This window comes from Schistocerca serialis, chromosome 10 (genome assembly GCF_023864345.2).
Source record: "Schistocerca serialis cubense isolate TAMUIC-IGC-003099 chromosome 10, iqSchSeri2.2, whole genome shotgun sequence".
Lineage (NCBI taxonomy): Eukaryota > Metazoa > Arthropoda > Insecta > Orthoptera > Acrididae > Schistocerca > Schistocerca serialis.
This window is the reverse complement of record NC_064647.1, coordinates 148,937,609-148,955,873: the sequence shown is the minus strand read 5'-3', so window position 1 is coordinate 148,955,873 and position 18,265 is coordinate 148,937,609. Positions and strand designations below refer to the sequence as shown.

The 18,265-nt window shown below is 43.4% G+C and overlaps 1 protein-coding gene across 1 annotated transcript in view; it reads right to left on the bottom strand.

Moving 5' to 3' along the window:
• Positions 1–18,265, bottom strand: part of LOC126424888 (ras-interacting protein RIP3-like) — a 67,673-nt gene that overhangs the window by 7,860 nt on the left and 41,548 nt on the right. Inside the window, exons 4-6 of the mRNA XM_050087721.1 lie at positions 12,144–12,242; positions 7,506–7,777; positions 1,105–1,308 (exon numbers count right to left, since the gene is read on the bottom strand). Of these exons, the coding sequence (XP_049943678.1) occupies positions 1,105–1,308; positions 7,506–7,777; positions 12,144–12,242 (575 nt within the window). The remainder of the gene's footprint in view (positions 1–1,104; positions 1,309–7,505; positions 7,778–12,143; positions 12,243–18,265) is intronic.

Here is an 18,265-nt window from a genome sequence, read left to right as displayed (position 1 = left end):
CACTACAGTGATACATCTTTTTCGATTTAGCACTTGGTCTAAATTCTGCAAAAGTCTGGACTTTGATATTCCAGTGGCATTGTTTTCATAATTTTTAGGTGCTTAGTATCGAGTTCTCTGAGTATTGCACAAGTTCCAGTTATTTTCTAATATAAATAATTTTCAGTTTCAACATGACCAAAATTTTTCGAATTTAGTATTTAAGTCTTATTTTGCTCAAGAACAAAGCATTGAGCGCCAATATAAACTATTCATATATGAAACGTAAGGTCAGGATTTTCTCATCTTTATAAGTGAATGGCTGGACTCCACTAGTACCAACGACATTATATATTTAGATGGTATCAATTAGTCTTGAAATAAAACTGTGTAATTTTATGAAATGGACTACATCTCTTCAAAACATACATTTTTATTCCATATGACAGCACAGGATGGAAGTATGTTACGAAAACATGTTCTATTGTATGACTGTTCACTTAACAGCTGTAAGTCATGTTTTGATTTTAAATGCAGTCACGCTCAGCCAATGCACACTGTGATGTGGCACTGTTACTCTATTTAGAGCTGCCAGTTGCTGCTGCATATACTGGTTGCAACTTACAGCAGCCAGCTGCTGCTGCAAGTTTTGCATATCTACTTACAGCAGCCAGCTGCTTGGGCATGTGCTGGTAACTACTTACTGTGGCCAGCTACTGCTATATGTACTGGCACATTCTTACAGCAGCTAGCTGCTGTTGTTGTACAGGTATATACTTACAGCAGCTAGTTGCTGCTGCATATACTAGTAGCAATTTATAGCTGCCAACTGCTGCAACTGCATGTACTAGCAGCTGCATAAAGCTTCCAGATGCTGCTGCATCTAGTGGTATCTGCTTACAGCAGCTAGCTGCTTATGCATATGCCTATAGCTACCTACAGCTGGCAGCTGCTGCTGCATCTTCAAATATCTACTTACAGCAGTGAGCTGCTTTTTCATGTGCTGGTAGATACATACAGCTGCCAGCTGCTATTTCGTCTGTCACTATCTACTTACAGCTGACACATGTACTACTATATACTTAGAGCTGTCAGCTGCTTGGGCTTGTACTGGTAGCTACTTACAGTGGCCAGCTGCTGCTGCATGTACTGGTAGAGCAGCGCTTGCAGGGGGTCAGCAGTGCCAGCACTTCCCAGCAGAGTGGCCGTGGCTGGGCCGTGTCCAGCTGAGGGGACCCTCAGGATGATCACGGGCAGGTTGAGTCCAAGTCCCAGACCCTGGGGCTGCAGCAGCGCCGATAGTGGGTTCACACCTGCTGATACTCCTCCCTGTAAGACAGCAATTGTTACCAGTGAGACAGTCTGACTGCAGTCACAATGAACACAGCACATAAAAGTTGACAAAATCTGCAAACACAGTAAACATTACTGAGATCAAAATGAAATTTACATCCATTAAACATGTATTGTTCTCTGAATAGTTGTTGATATTTAACATCTTGGAGATAAGAGAACCACTTGTATGAACATCAAGAGTTCAGATGGAAACCCACTTCTAAGCAAAGAAGGGAAAGCAGAAAGGTGGAAGGAGTATATAGAGGGTCTATACAAGGGCGATGTACTTGAGGACAATATTATGGAAATAGAAGAGGATGTAGATGAAGATGAAATGGGAGATACGATACTGCGTGAAGAGTTTGACAGAGCACTGAAAGAGCTGAGTCTAAACAAGGCCCCCGGAGTAGACAACATTCCATTTGAACTACTGACGGCCTTGGGAGAGCCAGTCCTGACAAAACTCTACCATCTGGTGAGCAAGATGTATGAAACAGGCGAAATACCCTCAGACTTCAAGAAGAATATAATAATTCCAATCCCAAAGAAAGCAGGTGTTGACAGATGTGAAAATTACCGAACAATTAGTTTAATAAGCCACAGCTGCAAAATACTAACACGAATTCTTTACAGACGAATGGAAAAACTAGTAGAAGCTGACCTCGGGGAAGATCAGTTTGGATTCCGTAGAAATACTGGAACACGTGAGGCAATACTGACCTTACGACTTATCTTAGAAGAAAGATTAAGGAAAGGCAAACCTACGTTTCTAGCATTTGTTGACTTAGAGAAAGCTTTTGACAATGTTGACTGGAATACTCTCTTTCAAATTCTAGAGGTGGCAGGGGTAAAATACAGGGAGCGAAAGGCTATTTACAATTTGTACAGAAACCAGATGGCAGTTATAAGAGTCGAGGGACATGAAAGGGAAGCAGTGGTTGGGAAGGGAGTAAGACAGGGCTGTAGCATATCCCCGATGTTATTCAATCTGTATATTGAGCAAGCAGTAAAGGAAACAAAAGAAAAATTCGGAGTAGGTATTAAAATCCATGGAGAAGAAATAAAAACTTTGAGGTTCGCCGATGACACTGTAATTCTGTCAGAGACAGCAAAGGACTTGGAAGAGCAGTTGAACGGAATGGATGGTGTCTTGAAGGGAGGATATAAGATGAACATCAACAAAAGCAAAACGAGGATAATGGAATGTAGTCGAATTAAGTCGGGTGATGTTGAGGGAATTAGATTAGGAAAGGAGACACTTAAAGTAGTAAAGGAGTTTTGCTATTTGGGGAGGAAAATAACTGATGAGGGTCGAAGTAGAGAGGATATAAAATGTAGACTGGCAATGGCAAGGAAAGCGTTTCTGAAGAAGAGAAATTTGTTAACATCGAGTATAGATTTAAGTGTCAGGAAGTCATTTCTGAAAGTATTTGTATGGAGTGTAGCCATGTATGGAAGTGAAACATGGACGGTAAACAGTTTGGACAAGAAGAGAATAGAAGCTTTCGAAATGTGGTGCTACAGAAGAACGCTGAAGATTAGATGGGTAGATCACATAACTAATGAGGAGGTACTGAATAGGATTGGGGAGAAGAGGAGTTTGTGGCACAACTTGACCAGAAGAAGGGATCGGTTGGTAGGACATGTTCTGAGGCATCAAGGGATCACCAATTTAGTATTGGAGGGCAGCGTGGAGGGTAAAAATCGTAGGGGGAGACCAAGAGATGAATACACTAAGCAGATTCAGAAGGATGTAGGTTGCAGTAGGTACTGGGAGATGAAGAAGCTTGCACAGGATAGAGTAGCATGGAGAGCTGCATCAAACCGGTCTCAGGACTGAAGACCACAACAACAACAACAACATTTAACATCAAGACAGGAAATATCATATGAATTTCCAACCATTTGTTTGCTTATACATGGGTTATCACATATATTTTGTAATCACCTGAAAAGAATAAATTTGTGACCGTCGAACTTGTTGTTTGTCTTTCTTTATATTGTCACCTTTCTTGCGGCACGTTTTTCAGAACGGTGGATGACTTGGCAAAGCCTTGGTTGCAGACCTCCGCGTTTTCGCGGTTCAGGGAAGTTCGACCCCGAAAATCACCACTTCCTCCTTCAGGATATGCCTACGACTCAATGGTTTCTTCATGCAAGACAAGAGGAAATAATCATTGGGTGCAAGGTCAGGAGAAAATGGGGACTGATGCAAAATTATGTAGTCCAAAAAAGTAGCATATTTGAGTGCATCCTGTGCGCCATGGAGCAAAAACCCTCTCTTACAATTTTCATCGAGGCAGTTCGTCCGACAGCTTCCCTTAAACTCGTCACTCGTCACCCAAAATGGAGTATAACCTGTTACCATCACGCCATGACCGTTCCAAAAAACACCTTGCCTAAATTCACCTTTTTCCACCACTTCTTCGCTTCTTCATTTCAGGGTCACAGCCAACACTCGTCCATGGTGATTAGGTGGCAAAGGAAGTTGTCTGTATTGGCCTGACACGACTGCAATATTTCCACTGCAGCCTCTGTTCGGCAGGCTGTTTGAGTGCTTGTGGGCAGTCACGAAAACCAGTGTGCAGTTAACGTTCTCGTGTTCATGATGTCGTGAAACACCTTGAAAACTGATTGATAACTCATTCTCACTTTTCCATGACCGCCCTGATTGATACGCCAGTCTGCATCCTGTGGCCGTACAGGTATGAGCAGCCCATAGTGGCTCGCCTTCACTTAATCCATCTCAAATATTTTGTGACTAAAGCCCTTTCGGCGTGTTAATTACACTCCTGGAAATTGAAATAAGAACACCGTGAATTCATTGTCCCAGGAAGGGGAAACTTTATTGACACATTCCTGGGGTCAGATACATCACATGATCACACTGACAGAACCACAGGCACATAGACACAGGCAACAGAGCATGCACAATGTCGGCACTAGTACAGTGTATATCCACCTTTCGCAGCAATGCAGGCTGCTATTCTCCCATGGAGACGATCGTAGAGATGCTGGATGTATTCCTGTGGAACGGCTTGCCATGCCATTTCCACCTGGCGCCTCAGTTGGACCAGCGTTCGTGCTGGACGTGCAGACCGCGTGAGACGACGCTTCATCCAGTCCTAAACATGCTCAATGGGGGACAGATCCGGAGATCTTGCTGGCCAGGGTAGCTGACTTACACCTTCTAGAGCACGTTGGGTGGCACGGGATACATGCGGACGTGCATTGTCCTGTTGGAACAGCAAGTTCCCTTGCCGGTCTAGGAGTGGTAGAACGATGGGTTCGATGACGGTTTGGATGTACCGTGCACTATTCAGTGTCCCCTCGACGATCACCAGTGGTGTACGGCCAGTGTAGGAGATCGCTCCCCACACCATGATGCCGGGTGTTGGCCCTGTGTGCCTCGGTCGTATGCAGTCCTGATTGTGGCGCTCACCTGCACGGCGCCAAACACGCATACGACCATCATTGGCACCAAGGCAGAAGCGACTCTCATCGCTGAAGACGACACGTCTCCATTCGTCCCTCCATTCACGCCTGTCGCGACACCACTGGAGGCGGGCTGCACGATGTTGGGGCGTGAGCGGAAGACGGCCTAACGGTGTGCGGGACCGTAGCCCAGCTTCATGGAGACGGCACTGCGTAGGATCCTACGGTCTTGGCGTGCATCCGTGTGTCGCTGCGGTCCGGTCCCAGGTCGACGGGCACGTGCACCTTCCGCCGACCACTGGCGACAACATCGGTGTACTGTGGAGACCTCACGCCCCACGTGTTGAGCAATTCGGTGGTACGTCCACCCGGCCTCCCGCATGCCCACTATACGCCCTCGCTCAAAGTCCGTCAACTGCACATACGGTTCACGTCCACGCTGTCGCGGCATGCTACCAGTGTTAAAGACTGCGATGGAGCTCCGTATGCCACGGCAAACTGGCTGACACTGACGGCGGCGGTGCACAAATGCTGCGCAGCTAGCGCCATTCGACGGCCAACACCGCGGTTCCTGGTGTGTCCGCTGTGCCGTGCGTGTGATCATTGCTTGTACAGCCCTCTCGCAGTGTCCGGAGCAAGTATGGTGTGTCTGACACACCGGTGTCAATGTGTTCTTTTTTCCATTTCCAGGAGTGTATTTTATATATGACATGTAAGTACTGCCTCTGTCTTTTACTGTTATTCAGTACTTACACTCTTTATATAAAAATGTCTTACCCTATAACTATGTGACTATGTTACAGGCCACTTTGAATGTTTTCAATTCTGATGAAGATACTCCTCGTAGTGTCGAAACCAGGTTAATAAAGTCTAAAAATAGTGACCAAGGTCTCATTTCTTGCAAATGTAACCTAGAAACGGTCTCTGAAAGTGCAGCCATGTTTAAAACTTTGATATTCACTTATCTGATAAAGACATCGCATAATTTGGCAATTACATAGCAAAACAAAATAGTGAAGTAACCAGAAAACATGATCAGATGTCAATGTAACTTCATATGCCTCCACACCTTTGATGTAGATGCAATTCCCTGACAGGTGGAACGGCCAGAAGAGTTGCATTAGAGATGTTCGTGTTTAGTTCTGTTACCAGGAGTGCTAGTGTGTATAAGGGCGTGAACACCATCAGCCCATCAGTGATCAGTGTTAAGTGCACGGAGATTCCACGTACTTGTAATAGCGTTGTCAGCACATGGCAGAGTAAGATAGGGGTCTCAGTGCGTACCTGTGTTGGTCTAAGTGGTCGAGGCGTGCTTTATCCTGATTTATGGAGCTTTCAGATACGATAGCGGCCCGATTTTGGAGTGCAAGGAAATGTGAGAGCAGGTATACGAGTCGTCAAGGCCCCGGTGACCATTTCTGACCTCGACATGGGAGTATTTCCGTGTTATGCAAAAGCATATCATAATGCATTTGCATCTGCATCTGCCATCAAGAACAAGTAATTGATTCCCTGCACCATTCTCTGTATTATCTCACAAAACTGGCTGGAGACTAGCCACAGCCAGAGTAAGGCGTTACCATCAAATGCACAAGGCATCACTAACGTAGTAACAGAAATAGCTGCGTTTCGCGTGTTCCCATGTCTGGGATGTGATGATGATGATGATGATGTTTGGTTTGTGGGGCGCTCAACTGCGCGGTCATCGGCGCCCATACACTGTCCCAGTCTTAATACAGTGCAATCTAGCCACTTTTACGAATGGTGGCGAAGAAATGATGAGGACAACACAAACACCAAGTCCCTGGGCAGAGAAAATCCCAACCCAGCTGAAAATCGAACCCGGGACCCTGTAATCCAGAGCTAGCAAAGCTAGCCACTAGACCATAAGCTGCAGATACATGTCTGAGAAGCTTGCACTGCTGATGCATGGTGTGTTATTTTGTCAACAATGAATAGCAATGCAGGTCTGCACTACCACTCATGACCATTATCGGCAAGTACGAAGGCAACCTGGAGAACAGTCCCATTCTTCCGGCGTTTCACAGAGGTTTGATGTTACTTTTGGGAGTCACAGTGTGGGAAGCCATCGGCTGTGATGTCAGATCTGACTTTTATTGACCGAGGGAACTCTGGCGGTACAACGATACGTCAAGGACGTCGTGTGTACCCATGTTTTACCTTGGATGCGACAGTTTCAGGGCGCTATTTTTGAACAGATCAATGCTCGTGTTACACGGCACATGTCTATGAATGGCCTACATGGTGCTGAGTTACTTCTGTGGCCAGCAAGGTCTGCAGTTTGTCCTCATTAGAACACATGTGGGATGAGTTCGGACATTAATTCTGTCCTATCGCCAGTATCCAGGATATCATGGACTAGTTGCAACAGTTCTAGGGCAGTTTGCCTGAGGAGAGGAAACAATAGCTTTAGCTTTATAACACCATTTTGTACTGAATCAGTGTATGCATTGAGGCCAGATAGAGTTCATACTGCCATCATAAATTTAAATCGATTTTGTAATCACTAAAGTAACATCATATACGCCTTCCAGCTGTGGAGTTACTTTTGGTTCCCTCCTCCCATTCTGGGTGCTTTACGTTTCTGTCAGACACTGTAATGAAAACAGTACAGACAGTTATCTTAGTGACATTACGAGAATCCTGATGGGAAATGTCACCACTTTGTTGAACCTTGAAGCAGCATAGATGTGACTAGTTTGCAGTGACGGCTCTTTTGAGTTGAGACTGTGTACCTGATAGAACAGCGGTGCTGCAGCACTAACAGCTGGTGTGGCAGCAGCAGCGAGGTACGGCGATGCGACAGCTGCCGCAGGCTGGTGGTACAGCTGCTGGGCCGCTGCCAGGTAGGGGGAGCTGGCCGACAGCGTGGTGGTGGCGGTGGCAGGCTGGCTGTAGGTGGCGTGGGTGGTGGGGGCGGCGGCCTGGGAGCGGCTGTAGTACACCTGCTGCACTGGGCTGTCCCCAGCTGCCTGCTGACTGCTGCTGTACTGCTGCGCCGCCACAGCTGTTTGCAACCACACAGCTGGCTTCAGCACAGACTCAGACATACAGGAATATAAGTCGAGGGTAGTGACACTGCACAGGCATATCCAGTATCGTGATGGAAGTAGGAGCTTAAAATTCCCTAACCATTTACCCACTATTTGCATTCCTTCTATATTGTGTGATGTGGCAGTATCCTGTTTTCCCCTATTCAGCCGTAAGTTTACGTAATTATCAAGCATCTCGTCAGAACTCTTTTTATGGTGTCCTTAAGTTTCCTAAGCTCGAAATTATTGTTAAGAAACAAATCCTTAAATATCTCCACCATTCTTTTGTACATTATTCTGGTACATGACATGGATGCCTGATGTGTAGATCTATAAATTTTCTGCACATGACACCTTCACCCTTGTGAGGTTGACATTCATATGAAAGTCCAAAGGTATGTCAACTCTCTCACACATCCTACTTATTAATAGTTTGTCACTTCTTATAATGATTTTAGATATTCGGTCGGAATTTTATCACTAGCTGTACCTGGCCATGCTTTGTTGTGCCTCAGTCTGTTTAAATGTAAATGGAAGAAAAGAAAAAGCGCACGTTTATAATATGTATGAAAATTTGATATACATCCTAATCTTCTTCTCTCCATTGTCTCTGTCCTTCTTCTCCTGTCCCCTTTCTTTTTCCATCTCCACCTACTTCCCCTCTCTCTCTCCACCACCTCCTCGCCCTCTCTCTGTCCATCTTCTCCACTCCCCTCTCTTCTGCTGCCCCTCTCTTTCCCTCTCTCTCAGCTCATCAAATTCTCCGCTCTCATCTCCTCCTGCCCCCTCTCTCTGGCTAACTACTCCTCCCCCCTTTCTACATCTATTTCCTGCCATCCCTCGCTCATCTCCTCGTCCCCCCCCCCTCTGTCTGACCTTGAGCCTTGTTTATTGTTATTGCACATTTAGATTGTGTAGTAGTATTCTAACCACAATGCAATAATCCAAAAATATAACTTGCTATCAGGAAGAGATTTTTGGTAACAATGTCTGCCCTATTTATATATTGCATATATAATAGGTATTAAAAATATGCATATATTAAAATTTAGGCAGCAAAAACCACGCCAGGATTTGAATTTAACGTTGTTTCAAAGCAATCGGTCAAGAACATTCAGATATACATTATTTTGAACAAACCAACATTTACGTTTTTGTTAATGTATTTTGTGTTGATTACAAGCCATCTAAATCTCTGTCACACTCTGACTTTAATACTGGATCCCCGTGGTATGCAAATAGATATACTTCTAATTTCTATCATACCTGTCTCACAAGATGCTCAACGTATAGTTTCCATCTGTACCTTCTGTCCATAGTATTTGATGTTTTGAATTTCGTTGTGTCTAATGTTTGCTGTTGCCCGTTTTAGACATGGTCATTCCACTACTGCGGTATTTATTATCACAGGATGTACAGCATCAGAGAACTTTGAATGTACGTCATCATTAATCAAAACCTCAGTTACACACTTGTATTTACATTGGCCTTCCCTGAAGATACGTTTACACTTGCAATGAATCAGCCAGACGACGTGCTCAGCCAGACCCAGACAATGTGTGGGATAGAGAGAACACCTGCCACCCAGAGACACTCGCAAGAGCCAGGGGAACAGCCGCATTGCGCCCCAACCACCTAGAGACCTGTCTGGAGGCTTGTGCCACAGACACAATGCTCACCCCCCCCCCCCCCCCCCCGTCTCCTCCCTCACGGAATGGATCAAAAGTGGGCATTGAGATTGGCGACCACACATCTGGGCTACAGTACGGACAAATGTGGATATAAGCGAAGGACATTAAAAGTGAAGACCTGCATATACATCTCTGTAGCCATGGCCATGTGGGAAGTGTGGATTAAAATTCTTACTGTCACGGCGTTTACAATCCACTGTGTCTGGATTTGGATGGCTGTAGGCACGCTTGCTAGTATTTGGCCTTTGGTACAGAAAATTTAATGTGGTACGAAAACAAACATTAAAATGGTAAACCATCAATTACTTTATGGTAGAAGGACGGCGATGTACATTTATCTGCTGAATGACATAATGGGAACGTTTCTGATAAGCGTCTCTTAACAGCTGTGATACAGTTCGAGAATGACACAGCGACCCACACCTTCAGCTGCTGATTAAAGCCACTTCATTCACCGTGAGTTTCATTCTGTATGAACCCATCAGGTACGGAAGACGAAGTTCATATCTCTGGTCCGTAGTGCATCACTTCCAGACGCTGGTTACAGTCCATGAGTAACTTTATGTATACTCAACACTAATACGTTTACAGTACTACACACATTCACATACTATTGCAACAACTGCCACGTGCCTACACTGTTATCATAATCAACATATGTTCGGCAGTACAGGTAGATGACGGCTGGAGTAATACTGTGTGGAAGTGTACTCTACGAGTATGTTAGTGTTAAGTATACCGAAGCTTACTGCTGTACTGTAGCCGGCCTTTGCAGACACGCAGACATTATTTCAGTTGCGTACAGGCTGAAGTTGAATCGTTCAGGAGAATGGAAAGGAGTGGCGTGCTGCAGTACTGAGTAACGATGAAAGGCATTTGAAATTCTGAAAGGCCTTAGAGACTGCAGTAATGAATGTCACAATGAGCTGCTCAAAAGTAGAAGAATGGACATCTCTAAAATAGGCGATCACACAAGTTGAACATAGGTACAAGGAAGATATCTGAGAAGGCACCATGGGTAACAGACAAAATACCTCAACAAATCGACGAAAGAAGGAAGTAAAAAAGTTTAGGGGAAGACAGGAGTACGGGAGTATAGGTCTCTTACGTATATCAAACAAATAATTGAAAACTTAGGGGTCGGCACAAGGTGAGTGACTGTTCAAAAAAGATGAATATGATAATTTTGATTGGAACCGGTAGTGAATAAAGTTATTAAATGCAACACTCGAAATCTCGGACCAGGAAGGCTGTGGGAACATTTGGATACTGCAGATATATAATTCAGATGGTGTATATAAATGATGTGTTTCAAGGTATTGAACTGGTAGTTGGGTTATACGATTGGGTGCTTGAATTCGATATGTCATACATAGATTGTCTTGGAGCCTCCATTTGGAATGAGGCAGGTAGGGTAGGCCGTAGTTAATGGGATCAGTACGTCTCAAGAATTTTCTCACGGCCTCGAAGATGGAAGTTGCTAAAAGATCCCTAGAGAATTAAATGGCTGTATGGAGGTAAAAGAAAGATGTGATGTGCTGCGACAGGTGCGACGGCATCTGTAGATTGTAAATAATGGGGGATATGGGGAATGTGGCATGGGTGACATTGATCAAGGTGTTTTGATATGGTGCGAAAAACATTTGTGCCGATGCAGGATACTGATGGGAGAAGGTGGAAAGAAAGGCTAAGTCAATGACGTACAAGGAACTGGAGACAAGCTGAGATCCTTGCTATATTTGCATAAGTGAGTGTGGGGTGGATGAATGATGATCGTTCGTTGGTCCCAAACCGAGCGAGGTGGCGCAGTGGTAGCACACTGCACTCGCATTCGGGAGGACGACGGTTCAATCCCGCGTCCGGCCATCCTGATTTAGGTTTTCCGTGATTTCCCTAAATCGCTCCAGGCAAATGGTTCCTTTGAAAGGGGACGGCCGACTTCCTTCCCTATTCTGATGAGACCGATGACCTCGCTGTTTGGCCTCTTCCCCCAAGCAACCCCAACAACCAGTTCGTTAGTCCCAAGGTTTGTGTTCACCAAACTTTGTATCAATGTCCCAGACATCGTTTCATTGGGTAATGACAGGTGACGCCACATGATTTGACCCCCATTGTATGGAGACATTAAGCTGCAAGGCTCCTTTAATGTTTTTTAAGAGAAATATTTAAGAGGAAGGGTACACTTATTATCTTTGGGCATCACTGTCTTCCTTCATAAACACCACATTATACGCTACATGCATTTGTCAAGCCACCAGCACAGTGCAGTTGTGTACCTGACATAAATGTTCTCCAGCATATCTTGGGAAGCCGAACGTTGTGGCCGAGCGGTTCTAGGCGCTTCAGTCCGGATCCGCGCTGCTGCTACGGTCGCAGGATCGAATCCTGCCTTGGGCATGGATGTGTGTGCTGTCCTTAGGTTAGTTAGGTTTAAGTATTTCTAAGGCTAAGGGACTGATGACCTCATGTTAAGTCCCATAGTGCTCAGAGCCATTTGAACCATTTTATGTTGGGAAGACTTAATTCTCGGGCCCCATCGGTGGAAAGATCAACATGGTGATGACTCCTGGTCCTCGCCCCGAATGCCCGTGCCGCTTTAACTTATTAAGCGGGAGACGTGTCGACGTATTGTTCTTAATCAGTGCCTCACCTGCCGTGGACGTAGACGATCCCTTGGCGGTGCCTTGCGCCTGCAGCTGTTGGTAGTACTGCCTCAGCAACTGCTCCTGGTCGGGTTGGCTGCTCTCTCCTGCAAAAGAAGGACAAATCTGGTACCAGGTCTCTGGAACGTCGCTAATATTGGATAATTAATTACATAACAAGAACGTAAGGCCACGAACGACGAGCTCAGATAAAAATGGTATAGGGCAGAGATGTAATATTTCTTAAACCGTATACTACTTGCACATTGAAGAAGTAAGGACGGAAATAACAGGAAGTTCAGGAGTAGGATTAAAATGCACCGTCGAAGCATACCAGTGATAAGATTCGCTGATGACATTGCTATTCACATTGAAATCGAGGAAGAATTACAGCACCTGTTAAAAGGAGAACCGAAAACTTGACACATGACAAAGAAAGCGTGTAATCAGAATAACTGCTGAAGCTCAGCCAAGATCATCCTGCAGACACTTATTTAAAGAGCTAGAGATCTACACTGTAGCCTTACAATATATATATATATATATATATATATATATATATATATATATATATATATATATATATATATATTCACTTATTAAATTTGTTATTAACAATCTGAACGAATTCAAAAGTAAGCAGTGTACATGGCTACAACATTAGGACAAAGGATGATCTTCACTACTCAAGGTTAAATCTAACTTTGGCTCAGAAGGGGGTAAGTTATGCTGCCACAAAAGTCTTTGGTCACTTACCTAATAGCATCAAAAGTCTGACAGATAGCCGTATAGCATTTAAAAGGAAATTAAAAGAATTTCTTAATGGCAACTCCTTCTACTCATTAAATTAATTTTTGGATATAATGAGTGGGCGATTTCCCCAACCCACACAAAAAAAAACAAAAAAAATTAAAAATCTTAAGTATCATGTAATATTTTGTGTAATGTAATATCTTATATAGACACCTTTTATTAACCTGACACGTTCCACATCATTACGAAGTATCGTATTCATGATCTATGGAACAAACACTAATCTAATCTAATCTAATGGAAAATAGAGATGGAGGCAGAGTGAGGAAATGTACCTCTTGATGCAACAACCAACGATACTACAGGAGCTGAAGAGCAAAAGACTCCAGTAAAAAGCCAGGTGAAGAAGGCACGAGGGGAATCCAAACATGATATGCCCCACAGGACGCTGGATGGGCGACCTGGCAGCCCTGGAGATTGAAGACACGTGGAGGAACCGAGCACAAAACAGACCGGGATCGAGGCAATCTGTGTAAGAAGCTCATGGTCGGCAGAGCCTGTGACCGCTGGATATGTACGTATGTATTTAAGTATTATATGTTTGTATGTATTGCTGAATGAAAATAAAAAAGTAAAAAATTTGCGGATTTTTGTTTCTCCAAGTTTTGAAATAATATGCAATGAATAACAGTTGTATCAAAAACTCTGACATGTATTTTCTTCATATTTGAATTTCATCGTTATGTACAACCAAAAGTTCTGAAAATATAATTCCTTCTCATGTAGTAAATTTGTCAGTGCTATTCTTGTACCTTTTTAAGAGAAGAATAAAATATATTTCGTTTTCTTAATATTAAGAGAGACCATACTCGTATATAGAAAAGACGTCAGTAATCCTTCTAATAACATTATTTAAAACTTCCTATGTTGCTGTAAATCTACTGGTTCTGACGGTAATTTTTGTGTCATCTTCAGAAATACCTAATTCCTTTCGAATAAATGGAAAATGGTTAACGTATCTGACAAATAACAGTGGAGTCCATATTCAAAGTTGAGGAACGCCATTAATAATGATGCCTCCCCATTCAGAAAAATATTGACAGTCCACAGTTGATTAGCTGTGAAGATCTTTCTGTTGTGTATAAGTCAATCCATCTCTTACCTGTACTGTAAAATGTATTAAAACACAGTTTGTTGTAACACAATTATGTGATTTACAGCCACATTTTTTCAAAAGTTGACAGAAAATACCGACCGATGTTTTTTTATTAGTTAATTCTTGATAAATGTGCTGAGTGAATTTGTATCATCAATTTAGCAACCCTTTCTAAATCGAAATTGTGATTTGTTAAGTGTTTTACGAAGCACCCACTGCCATGCGCTGTACAGCGGTTTGCGGCGTTCTTTAAGTTTTCCCAGATTGTTGAATATTCAATGAAGCCTCAGCACTGCGCCCAATCGTGTACATCCGAGCACGATTTGAACTGGACAACGAACGTAACTCGCTGTTTCTCCGTCAGTGTTTACGGAGGAGAAGGTGCACTTAAGTCAGTAGCATTTAAAAAGCTTTTGGAGAAATTTTTACCATACTTTCATGGTGTGGCGTCTCGCACAAGATTTATTAGACCATCTGAATTCAATTGCTGGGAATATGTAATTCACCACGGAAACAGAAAATTATGGCTCTCTGCTATTCCTGGACGATCTGGTCAGAACGTGCAATGGTATAATACGCAGTTCACTGCGTAATATATCGATATTCACAAAGAGACAGCGTCCATCGCCTTTGAGCACGTAGCAGAGAAGATACTGTCGGAGAGATGTAGTTGAACGCTTTTTATGCGTATTGAGTCCCTAAATCATACACAAACCTTCGTCATAATGACGTCCATTCCAGCACAAAGAGATTAACTACGCTCCACCAACTCTTTCGAATATTAACGCCAGAGATCCATTCAAGTCTGAAGTTGATGAATTTATTGGTTGCTGAGGTATGGAAATTTACTTAAAACTAAATGAATGGTTGCAAATTGTCTCTAAGTAGCCAAATATAATCAGGACTTAGTCCAATCCATGTAAACACAGCCATTATGGAGACACCATCAGCTTGAACAGTTCATTGTTGACAACTCGTGTCTACGTCGTCGTGAGGTCAGTGCCACACACAAACCTTACTATCAGCTCTTACCAACTGAATCGGGACTCATCTGACCAGACGACGGTTTTTCTGTCGTCTAGGGTTCAACCGACAGGGTAATGAGTCCAGGTAAGGCGCTGCAGGCGATGTCGAGCTGTTAGCAAAGGCACTCGCGTCGGTCGTCTGCTGCCAGACCCATTGGGGCCAGGGTTTCGGAAACTGACTGCGCAAAAACTAAGACACATATACAAAAATACCCGTATCAGTGTTTACAGCATCTCTCCAAGTTCCGTTTCGTAATACGCACTATGATGTGGCTGCGCTATTAGGCAGGCGCGTCAGAACATGTAGACAAATCTTTTGCTCCATACTGTCTTATGGAATTAGTTCGCTCCTGCATGTAGAGGCAACCCAACGAACCGAATTGCAAACCGTGTTGGACTCGCACCTTTGCAGGCAATCATGTCAGCGACTTGAAACATTTCAACGCCCGTATTGACGATTGTCGAGGCACGAATGAAACCCATATTCAGCACCTGTAATCTGATTGAAAACTTGAGCAGATGCTCTGTTCACTGATATGCGTCCGTTTTCTGTAGGCCTTGCAGTTCTCGCACAGTCGCAGTTCTGAAACCCCTGAGGTACTCGTTAACAACCATGCGAAGTTGTTATGTTGTCAGAATGTGTGGAGAAATGAATGAAGAGTGTACATGAAAAAGTAATCCTATATTGTTAGTAATCAAGTATATATGAATGTGTATATAATGCTGTGCAACAGATAATGGAACACGTACAGCCGGCCGCTGTAGGCGAGTGGTTCTAGGCGCTTCAGTCTGGAACCGCGCTGCTGCTACGGTCGCAGGTTCGAATCCTGCCTCGGGTATGGGTGTGTGATGTCCTTAGGTTAGTTAGGTTTAAGCACTTCTAAGTCTAGGGGACTGATGACCTCAGATGTTAAGTCCCGTAGTGCTTAGAGCCATTTGAATCATTTTATCACGTACACCGGCTGAATGATATTTTGTGAAATAGTCGCTATTGATACGAAGGGAGCAAATACAGAACACTCAGTGTACAGTCCGTCAAAAACTGAACACAGATCAAGCATGAAAACATGGGCAAGTTGTACTGAACAGTGAAAACAAAACAAAATAGAAACAGTGAATGGTGCAAGAAGTGCAATTTTGAGCAGACGGGAGCAGAAATGATGTCGTGGTTATGTGGTTTCGGTGTTGGACTTCCATACGGACGACCTGCGTTCAGATCCCCGATGTGCCTTTTTTCCGCTGTTGGCTTTATTGAAATTTGTGTCTATTTCAGTGGTGTAACGTCCGTTTGCAACAGCAAGGTATAAGGAAGATACTTATAATGGCATCTGATTCTGCATTAGTACTCTATTAGCAGCCAAAAGGATGTGGCTTTCGAATGGGAACCCAAATGTTTGATGACAAGGCGACAAGTCAACAGAATCCTGCATTGGCAAATACGTTTGTTGTGTCATGCATGGCACTAGTTCAAATGGTTCAAATGGCTCTGAGCACTATGGGACTTAACATCTGTGGTCATAAGTCCCCTAGAACTTAGAACTACTCAAACCTAACTAACCTAAGGACATCACACACATCAATGGCTGAGGCAGGATTCGAACCCGCGACCGTAGCGGTCACACGGTTCCAGACTGAAGCGCCTAGAACCGCACGGCCACACCGGCCGGCATGGCACTAGTGACAGTACGTGTGTCGCACAATAGGAATCTGCTATCGATGCACCTAACCCTTACGAAAGGTAAGTAAGTGAGGTATACCTCCTTGTCGGATATAGATGTTCGTGTGAGTGTGAATGTGATCACTCGCAACGAAATGACGATAACATAATACTTTGTTACATAATCTGCAACAAATGAACGCAACGTTTTTATAATCACACAGTTTCTGTGCTCTGTCAAAACATATGCTTTTAACGTGTTTGAAGTTGCGTTCCGTTTTGGAAGTTTTGCATTCCTTTGTTGTAACATAGTTCACACCCGCTTATTTGTTGTTTTCATTTCTGTGAGACGTCTATGTGATATCTCGCGTACTCTCGCTATTCATCACATTTACTTGCGACGCTAATGTATTCTTACCACATGACGCATATTCTATAACAAATGTGTAGTATGAGAGCTGCCAAGACTCCAAGAAAGAGATCAAACATTTCAGTGACCAGATGGACAGTTCATAATGTTGTGAAAAAAAAAATTGGCAGTATGGAGTTTTGAACACGGATCGGGTCTGGGCAGCCCAAAAAGGCAGGAGCATTTACCCACGACGCCATTACTATCCCACGCTGTTCCTTATTGTCAGTCTCGTTCTTCAACCCTTCACTGTTTCTGTTATTTTTCATAGTTCAGTATACCTTCTTCCTGTTTCCATGCTTAATCTGTGTTCAGTTCTTGATGCACTATCCACTGCGCCATCTTACCACTAACAAGGGGAGGCCACGACGTTTACTTCAAACTTCGTTCACTTGTAGTACTCCATTAGGACAACAAAATGTGTAAGCAGTAGCGCGTACTTCTCAAGCGTTATTGAGAAAATTACAAGATAATTTCGATCGTCAAATATATACCTGTGCGTGGCCATTTTTACATGAAGCGGCACCAGGCGAGTGGGTAGCGTTCAAGCCCCGTAATCGCTGGATCGAGTCCCGTTCTTCAGTTTTTTTTATTTCTTACACAGTCATTTTCTTTACTATTTATAGTAAAATTGATATAATGGGAAAAATACGTGTAATCGGATAAAATTTTATTAAATTTACAATGTTATTTGACAGTCTACAAATTTTTATTATCACAAATATTATAATATTCCCAACTATCGACTAGTAAACGAGCAAACGCATAAAGTGATACTGAAAATATATGCTTGTCCGTGTCTTCAAAACTGTTCATATTTAATCGAAAAAGAACGAAAAATTGACTCTCGTGAAGACGCTATTAAAATACACTCGATACTGCGTGAGCAATTATCAGGGCCGATATTTGAGGAAATGCTGCGTTATGCATGGTTTGCTTCCAAATTATCGGCCGAAAGAGAGGTTTTTGAAGATGTGAACGAGGTTTGTTTTTCCACGAAAAACCTCAAAAGACCTTGCGTATTCGGAAACAGCATTTATTCAATGCAGCTGGTGCCATTTAACTTTATGTTTTCCATGTTTTTACGAAAAATACGATCCTGCCATTGTACTCGTAATGTCGAAAGCTAC